Raw genomic sequence first — 12,794 nt, forward strand, 5'->3', positions numbered from 1 at the left:
GCTCCCTCATTGTACAGTACAAAAACACACATACATATTTCTTCATAGCATAGGCGTTGACGGGTTCTTGGCTTTGCGGGTGGCTTGGATGGAAAAAGAAGGAGGCTATGTACGTTTCTCGCATTTGAAGGATCACATACCCATTGTAAAATAAAACATTTGTACTATCAAGATCACTGTTGAGTGTGCCGTAAGGACTGGTATGCTTCCGATGATTCTCCTTAGTATACACGCCTTTAATTAGGTGAGTCCGTAACGGACCCGCCAGGTGTTGGTTCGATGTTCGCTCCGACTGAGGCTCAAGGGTATCTTGATGCCATCCATGCTGGTGCCAAGGTAGGTAATGTTATTAGAATTACATGCCTGCATGGCAATTCCTGTACCTCAGTCCGTTTCACCGGGCTAATATGCTTCTAATCTTTGCTTTGCTTTCGCTCCTTATTACCAGCAATGCCCTCCAAGTTGACCGGCCGCGCTTGGGAGTGATGGTGGGAATACAATGGTATCGTCACCATTACAACTCCCAATCCTCGCCCGGTGTCTCACTGACAAATTTAGGCGCGGGGCTCACCGGAATATAGTTCGGCTCGCCACCATCAGTCTGCTCTCCACTGCTGACCCAACCCTCATCCACGTCCTCCTTCTTTTCGGTGAACTCGGAGTAGGTAACGTATCCCTCATTGCTAAAGGAACATGAAAGATTAGCACTTGGACCTGTCTGCGATATTCAGTTTCACGCCTTACCCCTTCTCCGCCTTCGCAGCAGCCCTTTTCAAGCTCTTCTGGCGCATGTCAATGGCCAAGCCAATCATAGCCTGCAGAGTATACACTGCGTCGTTGCCGGCGTTGTGCATGTTCTTGAACGGGATGTCGAGATAATAGCAGACGTTGGAAAGCTTGGTGGCGTTGTTTGAGCGGCTGAGATACTGATACATCTCCCGAGTGTCGACCACCTCCAAGATGTTGTCCGCGCTGGTCACGTCATATCCAAGCATGCGGATGTATTTGAGATCTGCAGATTGATCGTGAAACACGAGGACTACGGGGCGCTTGGCTCCATCACCGCCCGCGGAGGATTCGACTTCGATGGTCTCTTTCAACACGTCGGCGATCTTTGCGACCTCGATGAACTCGCTTTTACTGTGGATGTTGTTAGCGGTTTGCATTTCTGATGGGATAGGCAGGGGCCAGGGAGGAACAAGGGAAATGGCTGCAACACATACCCAAAATCGAAGTACTCAGCACGGCCTTGGACATGCCTGTGGTTTGTGGCCCATGAAAACTCCTTGACGCGGATATGGCGTGCTTTGATAAGGTCGAACCAGTTCTTCGTACCTTCTCCAGGGGCAGCATTTGTGAGGTCCGCGGTATCAAGAATCGCCATGCCAACCTCGGTGATCATGCTTTGGTTTAGTTCATAAGCCTCAAGGTCAATCGCCACAAACAAGACCGACTTCTCCGGCTCGATGCCAGTAGGCTGGGTGAGATTCAGCGGAGTGAATGGCCCTTCAGGGACGGACTGAACTTTGCGGCGGAGACCAAGATACCGCTGAACCCTCTTGACATTCTTTCCCCAAGTACGGTGAAGATTGCATCGTTTGTACTGATTGTTCTTGGACTTCTTGCCCTTTTCTTGGGGTGAGAAGATGCTATTCAAGCGGCGGGTTAGCTCCTGTTTGGCAAGGAAGGGTGCCTTTTCCGAGATGTCTCCGGGCTTACGCGCCGGGACATTCTTTGTAAGCTCGCTCCATTCCTGGGCAGATGTGGAACGGCCAAGAAAGCGCGGTTTCGCTGTGTTGCTTTGCCCAAACGGCATGGCAAACAAGTCTTGATGTCCGCGAGGAAACGTGAACTCTACGTCGAGTTTTCTGTTGATGACGTCGAGCAGGTGTTGCATCTGGTAGGTTGGGACGAAGATTATGGGGCTCTTATTCCCCTCGTCAGACGGTCGATAAAGATAGAACCTGGAATATGTTAGCATACTGTCATGTAAGCAACGGCAGTGGGGCCTCCAGAACTTACAGATCCCAAATGCGATTCTCGTGTAGCCCCTCGAGCGTAAAAAGAGGCCGAGCCTTGAGGGTCGAAGAGTTAGCGTCACAATCATCCTTACCACAAGGATTCGACTCACCCTCTGGCCATTGCGCTTGCCAACAAACAGGTTGGGATACTCCTGAACCATTCTCCAAGGCGTAAAGAGTTCGGTGATGGGATCGTGCTCGCCCTGCTTCGCGCTAACCTCCGGCCACTTGATGCTCTCCAAGTCCGAAGCATCGCAATACTCCTCCCCCTCGTCGGTCACGTCCTCAAAACGATTAGGACCTGTAGAAGATCTGACCTGAGAAGGATCCAGGTGATGGACACTGAGGATAGAAGTGTCGGATGCATAGGCGTCGTCTTTATTGCCCTGGGAGGCATCACTAGTGTTCCAGTCGATATCTTCGTCGCGCCACTTTGAAGGATCAAAACCGCTCCAGTCAACGGTTTGGCTGGTCAAGTTCCGCAGCTGTTGCATGAACTGTTCGTCATCCATGATGGCGAACGATATTCCGTGTAGGAATGACTAGCAGATTAGTTAGCATTGACAATTCTTTCCGATCTTGACTTTGGTGGTGTCTCTCGGAGTATGGCGACAGGACCAGCAATGTGAGGGGAGGCCGATCAGGGAAGAATTTTTTTAATTTTAATTTTTTTTGAAGCGGATGGGGGATTCCACGCTCGATATCCCTGTCAGAATTTGTTACTTACGCGTAGAGCGTAGAAGAGTACAAGTTTGAGTGAAAGGAAGAAGAGAGCGGCGCTTGATCCAAGGTGGCTTGCGCGCGCAATCGTCTCACTAGGTGTCGTTGCTGGGCAGAAGATTTGCGCTAAATCGATTTTCGGGAGGACAACGATAGTTTGGAGAAAATGGTGAGCGAGGGAAATATAAATACTCCTTCACAACCGATCCTAGGCAGACACAATAGGAGTGAGTGGGAAGTGCCTGGTGCCGTCCAGACTTCTCATCCGAAATCTACTTTGTCAGATGGAGGGTCAGTCGATGAAAACGGATTTTGGGCACCTCCATTTTCGAAAGGATGATGGTCTTTAGCGGTACTTACAGCCAACGTGGAAGGTGCGAGTGAGCGGCGGCGGGTGACTGAGTAATTGCTCCAGAGACTAGAAAAGGATGAAAGTGGAAGGAGCGAGCACGGATAAGTAAACAAAATCGCAACTGCCCGTTGAGGCGGTGATGGTTTGAGGCCTACCGCGACCCCGCTGCAGTGTTCACAAAGGAACAATACCCCGCTTGGCAAGATGATCAATCGGACGTTTCCTTGAAAAGGAAAGGACGTTTCCCTAGGCAAGTGTTACAGGCCAAATCACAAGCTTCATGACTGCTGGTAATGAAATGGAAAGATTCAAATGCAAACGGTTGGATACTTGAAAGTGTGAGTCGCTGTTAGGTCTGCATGGATGGTGACAGAATTGGCACTGTGCATACCGGACCAGAGATGGGGGGAGCGACGAAAGTAAACAAATCAGTTACAAAAGACGTGACAACCATAAGACTCCAATCAAGAGATGCTGTGAGAAACATTGGCCTGCACCTCGTTTAGCAAGGCTTTCGGTAAAGTCCTCACATTCAATGGGCGTACTGAGGTGGCCCAAATCAGTGGACAACGAGACGTTGGGCAGCAAAACTGCAAGCCCCATACTCTGAATCTATTGTACCACAGCACATGACCTTGTGTCACTTGACTTTATCTCCTTCTGGAAGATTGATTCCTCTGCTTCCGTGTCGTCCGAATGTGGTATAAACCGGATCGCAAATTGTAATTACGTTCGAGACCCCCGAGTTCCTCCCAGCAGCGCGCCGCGGATCTAACTTTGACAATGGACGCCACAGATCAGCTCACTTAAGGAACTGGTAAGAGGGTTAGCTCAAGGTTGTTCACCGGTCCATTGTTCCAAGTTATACTCACAGCTTTCGCCTCATCCTCACCAACCTCCGACACCTCAGATTCGTCCTGTGTGATCAACCCCAAGCGCCCACCAACAACCCATCTAAACCACATCTCCCTTCGATCCCCATTCAACTTACCCGAAAGCAAGCTATCCTTGAGTTCCGTGAGGTACGTGTTGTAAAGTGTCGGGACCTCCATGCTTATGAGCTCCTCCCTCATCACCCGCAGGTTCTCTGCAGCTCTGGGGTACAGCACATCCGCAAAGCTGTCGCTGATAAGCTTGCGGATGATATCGCCCATCTGCTTGGCGGCCGTCTCAATGGTTTCGTCGTCTTCTGCTGTTTCCAGGATCTGCTTGAATTCGGGAATCGCGTTTTCCGCGGATATGGGCGTCTTCTTCGCTCGTGGCCGGGTTTTTCCGAGAAGGGCGTCGATGTCCAAGCCGGAGAGGGGCTTGACGGTGTCTTTCCTCCCGCGTTTGCCTTGCACCTTTGGTGGAACCTTCTTGACCTCTGCTGCTTCTATCAATCCGTTGATCTCTGACTTGGCCTTAGCTATCAGTGGCTCAGGCGGATGCGTGAAGCGTGTGAGAATATCGGCTACGGGTGGTAGGGGAGCTTCGGGGTTCACTGCGCGATTGCGGGTCGCTTGGTTCATGTGGTGAATGACGGGGTTATAGACGTCATCGATGGGCGCGTATTCCGCAGGATTTCTGCGGCTCGGTTAGCATGAACCAAATACACCAGATTGAACCGGAGCACTTACCCATCCTCATCCTGCCCGAAATCGGTCAGGTCCATTGCATCGACATAGTCGCCCATCGCCTGCTGTAAATCATCGTTGGGCAGAAGGCGATGTTCCGTGAGTACATTGCCCGTAATGGTCAACACCTTGTCCAACGGAGGGAATTGATAACTTCTGACATCCTCCGCAAACGGTAGTGGGACATCGTACAAGCACTCAACATCGTCTTCGATTGCCGGGTTTGGCTTGAGAAGAAGGATTTGTGGTGCCGCTTTGTCTTTATTGACATACCTGGCCACCGCGTAAGACTCAAGCTCATGTAAAGCATGAATAAGAGCCGACAAGCCGAGCTCCGCTTGCTCATTAACCTTCTGGGCAACAATGAGGCCTGTCTCTCCCATGTTGATGAATGGTTCGTACTATGGGTATGTTCGTTAGCGATCCTTGTCATAAAAGACAAAATTCCAACATCACTTACGCTGCTCATGGGGACAAAGCCGATGATGGTGAAACTCTTCGTTGTCTGGTACTTCACGTAATCCTCCTCGCTTGTACTGAAGGGGACTACGGTCCTCCCATATTGATATGCCTTGGCAAGGTCCTCCATCTCGATGTCTTTCTTCCCTCCTGCTGCCTTGGCATCATCAACTCTGTATGTGCGCAGTTGCTTGACTGGCTGAAACTCCACACCACTCATCGGTGCGCCGCTGTCCTCGTCGATAACCTCTGCCTGAGGCGGCCCAGTATGGATGGCGACATTGCTCGCTGACGGAGGTGTTGCTCGCTTGGTCTTGAAGTAGCGCTCAACTGGTATACTCAGAGCACTCGGGTATTTTTGAGGATCTCCGAGCGTCAGGGGGCCATCGTATGCCTTGAAAGGCCGAACGGGCTTGATTCGGGGAATGGCGAGTTCTTCCACTGCCTGGGCCATGGTGCCGAACTCGCCGTTCTCGCAGAGGTCAACCAACGTCTTGAGAATCCTCTCATTTTCGGCCTGGAAAAAGTCAGTATGTTTTGTTTGCCGCCGTGTGGTGTTCGCCCCACCTTGTGTTGTGTCTTGTCTTCCTCTTTGAAGCCATACTCTGCATCGTCGAAATCAATACCGCTACACGATGGTTAACTGTCAAGCAACAGAGAAGGTCTCCAATGGAAGCCGAACACTCACATCACGACAAGTTCGATCCCCACATTATTAAGCATGGCCGCTACGTCTTCAGATTGATCATCATCAATAGGCGACTCCCCGTTCGTCACGAGGATAATCTTCCGCTTATACTTCAACTTCTTGGTGTACACCTGGATCATCCTGAGAGCAACCACAATTGCCGAGATAGCGTCCGCGCTGGAGGTCTCGGAAGGCTCAATTTGGCTCTTCAATGCCCTGAGCGAAGTCATGGACATGGGTCCCAGCTCCTGGAGGACCGAGATGTTTTCGTAGCCCTGGTACTCTTCCCTGTTTTCGTTGTTGTCTGTCTCATCGGTGTTGAGGCCCACGACGCCTACGTTCCAGGTCTTGCGGCTGGCGGCCACGGTGGTTGAGATCTTGTCCCAGATGTAGCGCATGCCGAAGTCGAGGTCGGATTCGTCACGTCCGTTGTGGCAGTCCGCCATGGGCTTGCCCAGGTCCATCACATAGACGATGGCTTCCTTGTCCGCCATTGTGAAGAAAGAGGGAGCTGTTCGTTACAGAAGCAATTGGTGATGATGATGTGATCTGAAGTTCGAATTAAGAGAGAAAAAGACAGAAATTTTCGACGAAAAATATTTCAAGGCATCACTTCGTTGTGTGGCCCGTTCGCTTCACATTCATTTTAGGTGAGGTGGAATTCTAGGCAGCATCGCCAGGGTTGGAGACGGGGCGACGGGTCGGAGCAATGACACGGTGTAACGGGAATTGGAGTTGGCGTTTGACGGTGATGTGTATTACGTTACAATACACCGTGTGCTTGCGCGAAGGCACATGTTCTCGCGTTAGCCATTATCTGAAGCTCTCCCTAACAGTTGATTGGTCGATAGCGGTGACGTAGCTGCGCACAAGCGATGAGCTCGCTCCGCTTTGTGCATGCACTAATGTATATGCATAAGAGCGTGATGGGATGTTTCAGTTCTCTTGTGTTGCGTTCCTTCCCAACTTCATCCCTTGAACCTCAATCCCATTTTTATGAGGCTATCAGAAGCTGGCGATAACATTGATCTTTGAATAAACCTTATTGTCTCTGTTCCTTGTGTGACTTTCAGTAATCAACATGTCCTATTCAAGTCTACTCTCCCCAGGTCCTTACCATATCATAAGGTTAGTGACATCACCCCAGGGCCTCCTCGCCTCCATATGTCAACTTGCTAACCACCTTCATCCTCTTCCCTTCAGTTATGGCACATTACTTGGGACAACATTCTTCCACGTAGGCCCCCTCCCAATTATGACACCGGCTACTCCCCACTAACCTCCATTCCTACCTAACATAGTCCTTCGTAGGAGGCATCATCTCCTTCCAAGTCCTCCCCCGCCCTCAATTCTCCGCGCTCATGACCAAGATCTTCCCCGTCTACTTCTCCATGCAAACCGCCATCCCCATCGTCCTCGCCTTGACCTACCCCGGCGCCACAACGGCGTTTGGATCTGCTGGTGCCGCTGGGATCGTCGGCGTTCTGGACCCGGATAACAGGTGGTTGGTTCTGGCCCCCATTGCCGCCATCTTCTTGACGGGTGTTGCCAATCTCGCGGTGGTCGGACCGGCTACTACCAAGTGTATGAAGGAGAGGAAGCATCAAGGTGAGTTTACATTGAACGATTTTGACTTGCCTTGTAGTTTGAATGAGCGGGTGTGCTGGTTTGCGGCAGCAAGCGGGCGGGCAGCTTGCTTTAACTCCAGGCTGAGCCATTCAAATCGTGTTGCAATGACTAGTTGACTCGCTTTACTGACGTCGGGATACTTGAAACTGCACAGAAACAAAGGACGGCAAGAAGAGCTACGATGCTCCCCCACACTCTCAAGAGATGACTGCGCTCAACAAGCGCTTCTCCCAGCTCCACGGCATTTCGTCGCTCCTAAACCTGGGAAATCTCATCGCTGCTGTTGCGTACGGCTTCACTTTGGCTTCACGCCTTGATTAGAAGAGGGTATAGATGCGCACAAGTTTGTTCAAGAGCCATTATGAAGGCATATTCCATTCCCTGTTACCTACTTGTTGGATAAATTATTCCAAGCTCAGGTTTTCCCCCCTTCCCTTCCTGTCAGACCAGATTATAGGTGTTTTGTCCTTTCCCATTTCCCCTCTGCTTTCCCCCAATTCTACATGATGCATGTAAAATCCTCTCTGCATCAATCTCTTATCTCTTCCAAACTTTCTCTACTTCCAGTCGTGGCTGACAAGAGGCCCAAAAACACTTCCATTAACGCCGCCGTCTGTTCGGTGACGCAACATGATGATCCTGTTTTTCCCTTATCTATGTCCGTCTAGTTTATACTTGACTTGGCTGATGCCGGTCCAAGACTAGGTCTAGGTTGATAGGAGAATCGAAAACGGAGAAGTCTATCCTTCCCGCCAATGGTTGCCGTGGTATCTCAAAAGGTGATATGAAGAAAAAAAAGGTTGGAAATAGGTATCTCAAGAAAGACCTTGAGGCGATGCGCCAAACATCCACCCAAAAGGTCGAAAAGAAGCTAAACGAAGTCGCTTGCTGAATGAAGAATCGAAAAGAAGAAAATCCCAAACAGGAACCGCCAAAATCGGATACGGGACGGACTTCCATGGTCGCTTGCTCGCTCGCTACTGTCGCTAGCGATAGCAAATCCACGATCTGCCAAAGCGCTTGCCAGGCGCTTGTCAGATGCTTGCCCGTAACCAGAAACCCAAGTTCTCATCCTGCAAAGGTGGCAAGGTGAGATGGAAAGTGGTCGCGACGAAAGGTCGACACTTCCCACAACCTGCTGCTGCCTGTCCAGTCGCTGAAGTTGTTAAATCTTCAGATCGAATGCCGCCTTCGCGGCCAACAGCTCAGCCTTCACCTTCTCCAACCGCTTCCGTTCCTCCTCAGGGTCCACCGTCGGCATGCGCCTGTCGCGGGCGGTCTTGACATAGTGGCTGAGGGAGTGCTTGAGGGGAGGGCGGGCCAGTAGCTCCTCGACGGTGGCCTCCTCAGTTGGCTTGTTGAACTGGCGTTGCATGGTGTCAAGCTTGGTGGTGATCTTGGTCGTCACAGTCGTGACGCGAATCTCAATTGCATCCGAGGTGCTGTTGGTCGCCGCAGATGAGGTAGTATTTACTGATGAGATCGAGCCGCGATGAGCCGAGGGCTTGAGGCTGGTCTCCTCGGAGAAAGATGAGAAGTAGCCTGAGTCGAACGTCTTGGTGGAGTCCGCAGTTGCAACCGGGGTGCGCAGGGCGGAGAGGATTGGCGACTTGGTAATGACGGCTTCTTTAGAGGACGGCATGATGGACAATGGAATGGAGGTCGAGTACATCAACGCTCTCACCAGAGATGGGGTCGCGGTAGAGGTGGGAGTGATAGCAGGAAAGGGTGATGGGCTGCGGCTTCTTGATGATGCGCTGCTGCTGCCGTTTCTGGGGCTTCTTGCGGACGAAGTTGGTGCCGGAGTAAAGAAAAGGTTGAAGTAGGGATCTTCGGACGAGAAGGAAGCCATCGTGAAAGAGTGAAAGGGAAAAAAGTAGAAGTGGGGTGCGGGATTATATAATAATAGCTGCAAGGTCTAGGTTGTGTGCGTTGTGTGCGTGTGCTGCAGCCCCGGCCCTGGTGAGTCAACGGCAGCAAGATGCGCGAGTGAAGGGTACCGCTCGTATGTATTGTAAGGAACTATCGTGAGTGACGGGCCGTTGTGGGTTGACTGTTCTTTCCGTGGCACACCAAGGTGAATCCGTAATTTTTGTCTTGTCTTCAATGCTGACCTCCTGACCCCAGGTTTTTGACAGGTTTTCGGACAGAAAGTGGATAACCCCAACGAAAACTTGTTGCGATGGAAAACTTGATTTTGCTTTCCCGACTGTTTGTACGACTAGGTTTTTCAGAACCAGATGAGGCAGAGGGTCGTCAAGTTTGGTATGTGATCACGCGCAAGAGATTAGGTGGAGGTTCTGTTTCAGAACACCAGTGAGGCAGAAGTCGGGATAAGCGCCGAAAGTATTGGGATATGCCCGGCTCGAAGTACAACGGCAGTTGACGCAAACAGACAGGAGTACGAACGGAGTGTCGATGGTGTTCCGAGTAGTTCGAAAGGAGTGTTGGTTTAGTTTATTAGTAGGATAATAAAAATGTTGGAGAACGAGTGACAATAATGTGACCGAAGTACCGAGGCCGAGATGGGCATCCAGAGAGGAATAAACAGATGAAAGGTCCAGACTCTAGGAGTCAAGACTGGGGTGGGATATATCCTTTATACTTCCCAAATATCCACTGTTGGCAAATGGCGCCTTCCTCGGACTTTGCTACCCAGCGAGTTGCAAAGACACCCATCTCTCCTGGCACGGAAAGTCTGATCGAGCCCCATGTTGCCGTTGATGATCTTTGATGAGATCGACGCTATTGCGAAATCTCATAAGCACGTCTCCACACCAATATTTCAAAAATATCACAAAAATGAAGGGATGACTGCTCGAGATGGAACGTGCGCTGTGTCATCCTGTCAGTTTTCTAGCAATCTGGAAATTCTACGGAGCCTCTTCAATGTCTTGTTGTCCAGGGACCCATCGGTTGCTCTGCCGGGATAAGGGTCCCGGGGCCTGGGCGAAGATCTACCGTGCAGGGCACTTCAGGGGTTGTGATCTGGCCCCCCACGTTTTGTTCAGGGATTTTAAAGAGGTCCCATTTTATTTCGGTGTTCTTCTCGGGTTCAGCTACCATTTCCCAAGCACCTGTCAATGTTGTCATTTACGAGCTCCACGCTTCGAACAAGCATCAAGAACGTAATTTCATCGGTGGTCATGTGGCCAGAATCCAGATTATGAGATCACGCCGGACCCCTGACAAAATATCAACGGTTTGTTGAGATCCCATACTTTCATGTGCCGTTTGCCTGTGCTTTATGTTTTTGACTGTGCTGCCGTCTCATCATATCCGTAGAGCTAAATGCCATGACGACAATGAAACCTGTGGGTGCTGGCTGCCCGAGAAACCTAGCGACCATGAGCCAGTTCGACCCGACACTGACACGAGTGAATATTATGAGCTCTGCAATCTTTGAATTGCAAAGGTGGATTGAAACTCGTCAGTGTAAATTCCATCCAAAATAAGATGGGCGACCAGTTTGCACTGTGGACCATCTTCTCCATGGTACATGTCCGGTCCTTGCAAAAGGAGAAACGTTGTGGGAATGATGTGCTCCCGTGGTACCCGTGCCCGCCGCTAAGATTCTATCCACAGGAGTTTAGCCTGGTCATGTCCTTTTAAGCTTTTGCCAGAGCCGTCGCAGGTGCTTGTCTTACCAGTATTAACATACTGGAAAAGGCACACTTTTGGGGCTGTCTTCACTTTTGCTTCTTGCTCTCCTCCTTCTCCTTCTCCTGTAGCTTCTTGGCAAGATCACTGGTGCGGATAACCTTGGGCACAGGGGTCGTGTACCCCTTCAAAGTCTTGGGTATGAACGTGCCGACCTTCTTTTGGTACGCGCTGTATTCGGGATACTTTCCAGACGTGATGCGCTCCGTCAGCCACGTAGAGCCCTGGAACACATTCATAAGCATGATGGGCGAGAGAACGGTCCAATTGTAGAGACTGTTCGTCGCGAAGCAGCCCCACTGGTAAAGGGTGAGCCAGATGGACTGCTCAGCAGCAAAGTTCGGGTGTCTGCTATAAGCCCAGAGGCCAGAGGTGATGAATCCGCGGTCAAGATCAGCCTTGTTGTGGCCGGCCGGGACTTGACCAGTGGTCTGGTATTCCTTCTTCGCTGACTGGAAGACTACACACGCTTCATGTTAGCAGGTGTTCCAGAGAGGAATTCATGTGTCATAGAACTTACCCCATTGTTGATGATCAGCAATGAACTCGGTCAGAATAAGACCCAATTCCATGACGGTGAAGCCAATGTCAGCTGTGGAGAGCTCGGGCTCGAACTGAGTGGCCAAGAGAAGAACGTAGACAGGAGAAGCGAACATGTAAAGCAGAACGCTCTGGATAAAGGAGATGAATGTCCAGTTCAGGATATGGAAAGCCCACTTGGGCAGCATGTCGCGAACAATTTGCCATCTGTAGTCCTCGTGTCCGATTCCATACCCGCCCTTTCTCCAATAGTTGTATGTCAGGCGCGTCTGAAGAGTTTCGCATTGTCAGCAAGCACTCTTGGCTGTTTCCAGTATGCGACTTTAACTTACACTCCAAATTGTGCTAAAAAGCAAGGCGGCATCGATGCGCCGGCTGGGAATTCCGACCAGACGCGCCCAAGTCGCAAAATGACCGATGTAGACGGTCGGCAGTATGCTCCAAAAGCGATCGACTTGCGAGTAGTTTTTGTTGACCTCGGCAGCAACAAGGAACACGCCGCCCAGGAAGATGGAGGCCCCAAGCCCGCTGATGAACGGGTTGGTCTCCATGTACAGTTTGAGGAAGCTCCCTCCATTGAACACGGTGCCCAGAATTTGACGCGGGAGGGCGTAGAGTTGTGGCAGGAAGGGCGTGACGGTTTTTGAGAAGTCGGAGCACTCTTGGAGTGAACCCAGCTTGGGCAGAGCCATGGCGTACGGCAGTATCATGGCGGGCAACAATGTAGCTGGTCGTTCAACAGGACAAGAAACAAATGGAAACGGTCGAAGAACGAACAGTTATTGCGAGAACTTGGGGAGGCTTCCGGATTGGAGTAGGAGGTGTTGTTTACTGTTGGTTTCCCTCGATTTCCTTGAGAAGGAAGCAGGAGAAAGATTGATCAAGTCGAAGGATTTAACAGAATGTTCCCGTTGGTTAAAGAAAAGTGAACTGACGGAGGATTGGCGTCATGTGTGTATGCGCATCCCGAGCTTAAATGCGTCATGCAGTTTCGCGCCCAGTCTGCCAATCTGTCAGTGTTGCCGGGAAGTAAGTATTGAATCCGAGGCGATGAATTCGACCAAGCTCCAAGATCTGGATCGAAGCTTTGGATGGGAGAAAGCGGGGCT

The 12,794-nt window shown here is 50.9% G+C and overlaps 5 protein-coding genes across 5 annotated transcripts; 1 reads left to right on the forward strand and 4 right to left on the reverse strand.

The window, feature by feature from the left end:
- Window positions 1–155: 155 nt before the first annotated feature.
- Window positions 156–3,196, reverse strand: SMAC4_00163 (uncharacterized protein). The gene is made up of 7 exons (XM_003351574.2): window positions 3,102–3,196; window positions 2,749–3,013; window positions 2,132–2,563; window positions 2,023–2,075; window positions 1,224–1,964; window positions 745–1,140; window positions 156–683 (listed from the first exon to the last, which is right to left on the reverse strand). Exons 3-7 carry the CDS (start codon window positions 2,531–2,533, stop codon window positions 515–517), a joined length of 1,761 nt encoding a protein of 586 aa, XP_003351622.1. The 5' UTR covers window positions 2,534–2,563; window positions 2,749–3,013; window positions 3,102–3,196; the 3' UTR covers window positions 156–514.
- A 265-nt stretch (window positions 3,197–3,461) lies between these two features.
- On the reverse strand, window positions 3,462–6,556 carry SMAC4_00164 (uncharacterized protein). The gene is made up of 6 exons (XM_003351575.2): window positions 5,857–6,556; window positions 5,736–5,796; window positions 5,170–5,685; window positions 4,713–5,110; window positions 3,966–4,659; window positions 3,462–3,907 (listed from the first exon to the last, which is right to left on the reverse strand). The coding sequence occupies exons 1-6, from the start codon at window positions 6,348–6,350 to the stop codon at window positions 3,896–3,898; spliced, it is 2,175 nt and encodes a 724-aa protein (XP_003351623.1). The 5' UTR covers window positions 6,351–6,556; the 3' UTR covers window positions 3,462–3,895.
- A 118-nt stretch (window positions 6,557–6,674) lies between these two features.
- SMAC4_00165 (uncharacterized protein) lies at window positions 6,675–8,600 on the forward strand. Its single transcript, XM_066089393.1, has 4 exons — window positions 6,675–6,984; window positions 7,060–7,093; window positions 7,158–7,464; window positions 7,640–8,600. Exons 1-4 carry the CDS (start codon window positions 6,938–6,940, stop codon window positions 7,804–7,806), a joined length of 555 nt encoding a protein of 184 aa, XP_065946889.1. The 5' UTR covers window positions 6,675–6,937; the 3' UTR covers window positions 7,807–8,600.
- A 50-nt stretch (window positions 8,601–8,650) lies between these two features.
- On the reverse strand, window positions 8,651–9,389 carry SMAC4_00166 (uncharacterized protein; the record flags this gene model as incomplete). The annotated part of the gene is made up of 1 exon (XM_003351577.2): window positions 8,651–9,389. Exon 1 carries the CDS (start codon window positions 9,335–9,337, stop codon window positions 8,651–8,653), a length of 687 nt encoding a protein of 228 aa, XP_003351625.1. The 5' UTR covers window positions 9,338–9,389.
- A 1,139-nt stretch (window positions 9,390–10,528) lies between these two features.
- On the reverse strand, window positions 10,529–12,592 carry SMAC4_00167 (uncharacterized protein). Its single transcript, XM_003351578.3, has 3 exons — window positions 12,018–12,592; window positions 11,666–11,954; window positions 10,529–11,605 (listed from the first exon to the last, which is right to left on the reverse strand). The coding sequence occupies exons 1-3, from the start codon at window positions 12,393–12,395 to the stop codon at window positions 11,175–11,177; spliced, it is 1,098 nt and encodes a 365-aa protein (XP_003351626.2). The 5' UTR covers window positions 12,396–12,592; the 3' UTR covers window positions 10,529–11,174.
- Between the last annotated feature and the right edge of the window lie 202 nt (window positions 12,593–12,794).

This window comes from Sordaria macrospora, chromosome 4 (assembly GCF_033870435.1).
Source record: "Sordaria macrospora chromosome 4, complete sequence".
Classification (NCBI taxonomy): Eukaryota; Fungi; Ascomycota; class Sordariomycetes; order Sordariales; family Sordariaceae; genus Sordaria; species Sordaria macrospora.

Coding starts and splice junctions, on each gene's coding strand:
- SMAC4_00167 (XM_003351578.3), bottom strand. CDS start 12,395: ATGATACTGCCGTACGCCATGGCTCTGCCCAAGCTGGGTTCACTCCAA. Junction 11,955..12,017: donor TTTTTAGCACAATTTGGAGT/GTAAGTTAAAGT, acceptor GAAACTCTTCAG/ACGCGCCTGACATACAACTA. Junction 11,606..11,665: donor TGCTGATCATCAACAATGGG/GTAAGTTCTATG, acceptor AAGCGTGTGTAG/TCTTCCAGTCAGCGAAGAAG.
- SMAC4_00165 (XM_066089393.1), top strand. CDS start 6,938: ATGTCCTATTCAAGTCTACTCTCCCCAGGTCCTTACCATATCATAAG. Junction 7,094..7,157: donor TTGGGACAACATTCTTCCAC/GTAGGCCCCCTC, acceptor TACCTAACATAG/TCCTTCGTAGGAGGCATCAT. Junction 7,465..7,639: donor GAAGGAGAGGAAGCATCAAG/GTGAGTTTACAT, acceptor GAAACTGCACAG/AAACAAAGGACGGCAAGAAG.
- SMAC4_00164 (XM_003351575.2), bottom strand. CDS start 6,350: ATGGCGGACAAGGAAGCCATCGTCTATGTGATGGACCTGGGCAAGCCC. Junction 5,686..5,735: donor AAGACAAGACACAACACAAG/GTGGGGCGAACA, acceptor GACTTTTTCCAG/GCCGAAAATGAGAGGATTCT. Junction 4,660..4,712: donor TTCGGGCAGGATGAGGATGG/GTAAGTGCTCCG, acceptor ACCGAGCCGCAG/AAATCCTGCGGAATACGCGC.
- SMAC4_00163 (XM_003351574.2), bottom strand. CDS start 2,533: ATGGATGACGAACAGTTCATGCAACAGCTGCGGAACTTGACCAGCCAA. Junction 2,076..2,131: donor GCAAGCGCAATGGCCAGAGG/GTGAGTCGAATC, acceptor TCGACCCTCAAG/GCTCGGCCTCTTTTTACGCT. Junction 1,965..2,022: donor GAGAATCGCATTTGGGATCT/GTAAGTTCTGGA, acceptor AACATATTCCAG/GTTCTATCTTTATCGACCGT.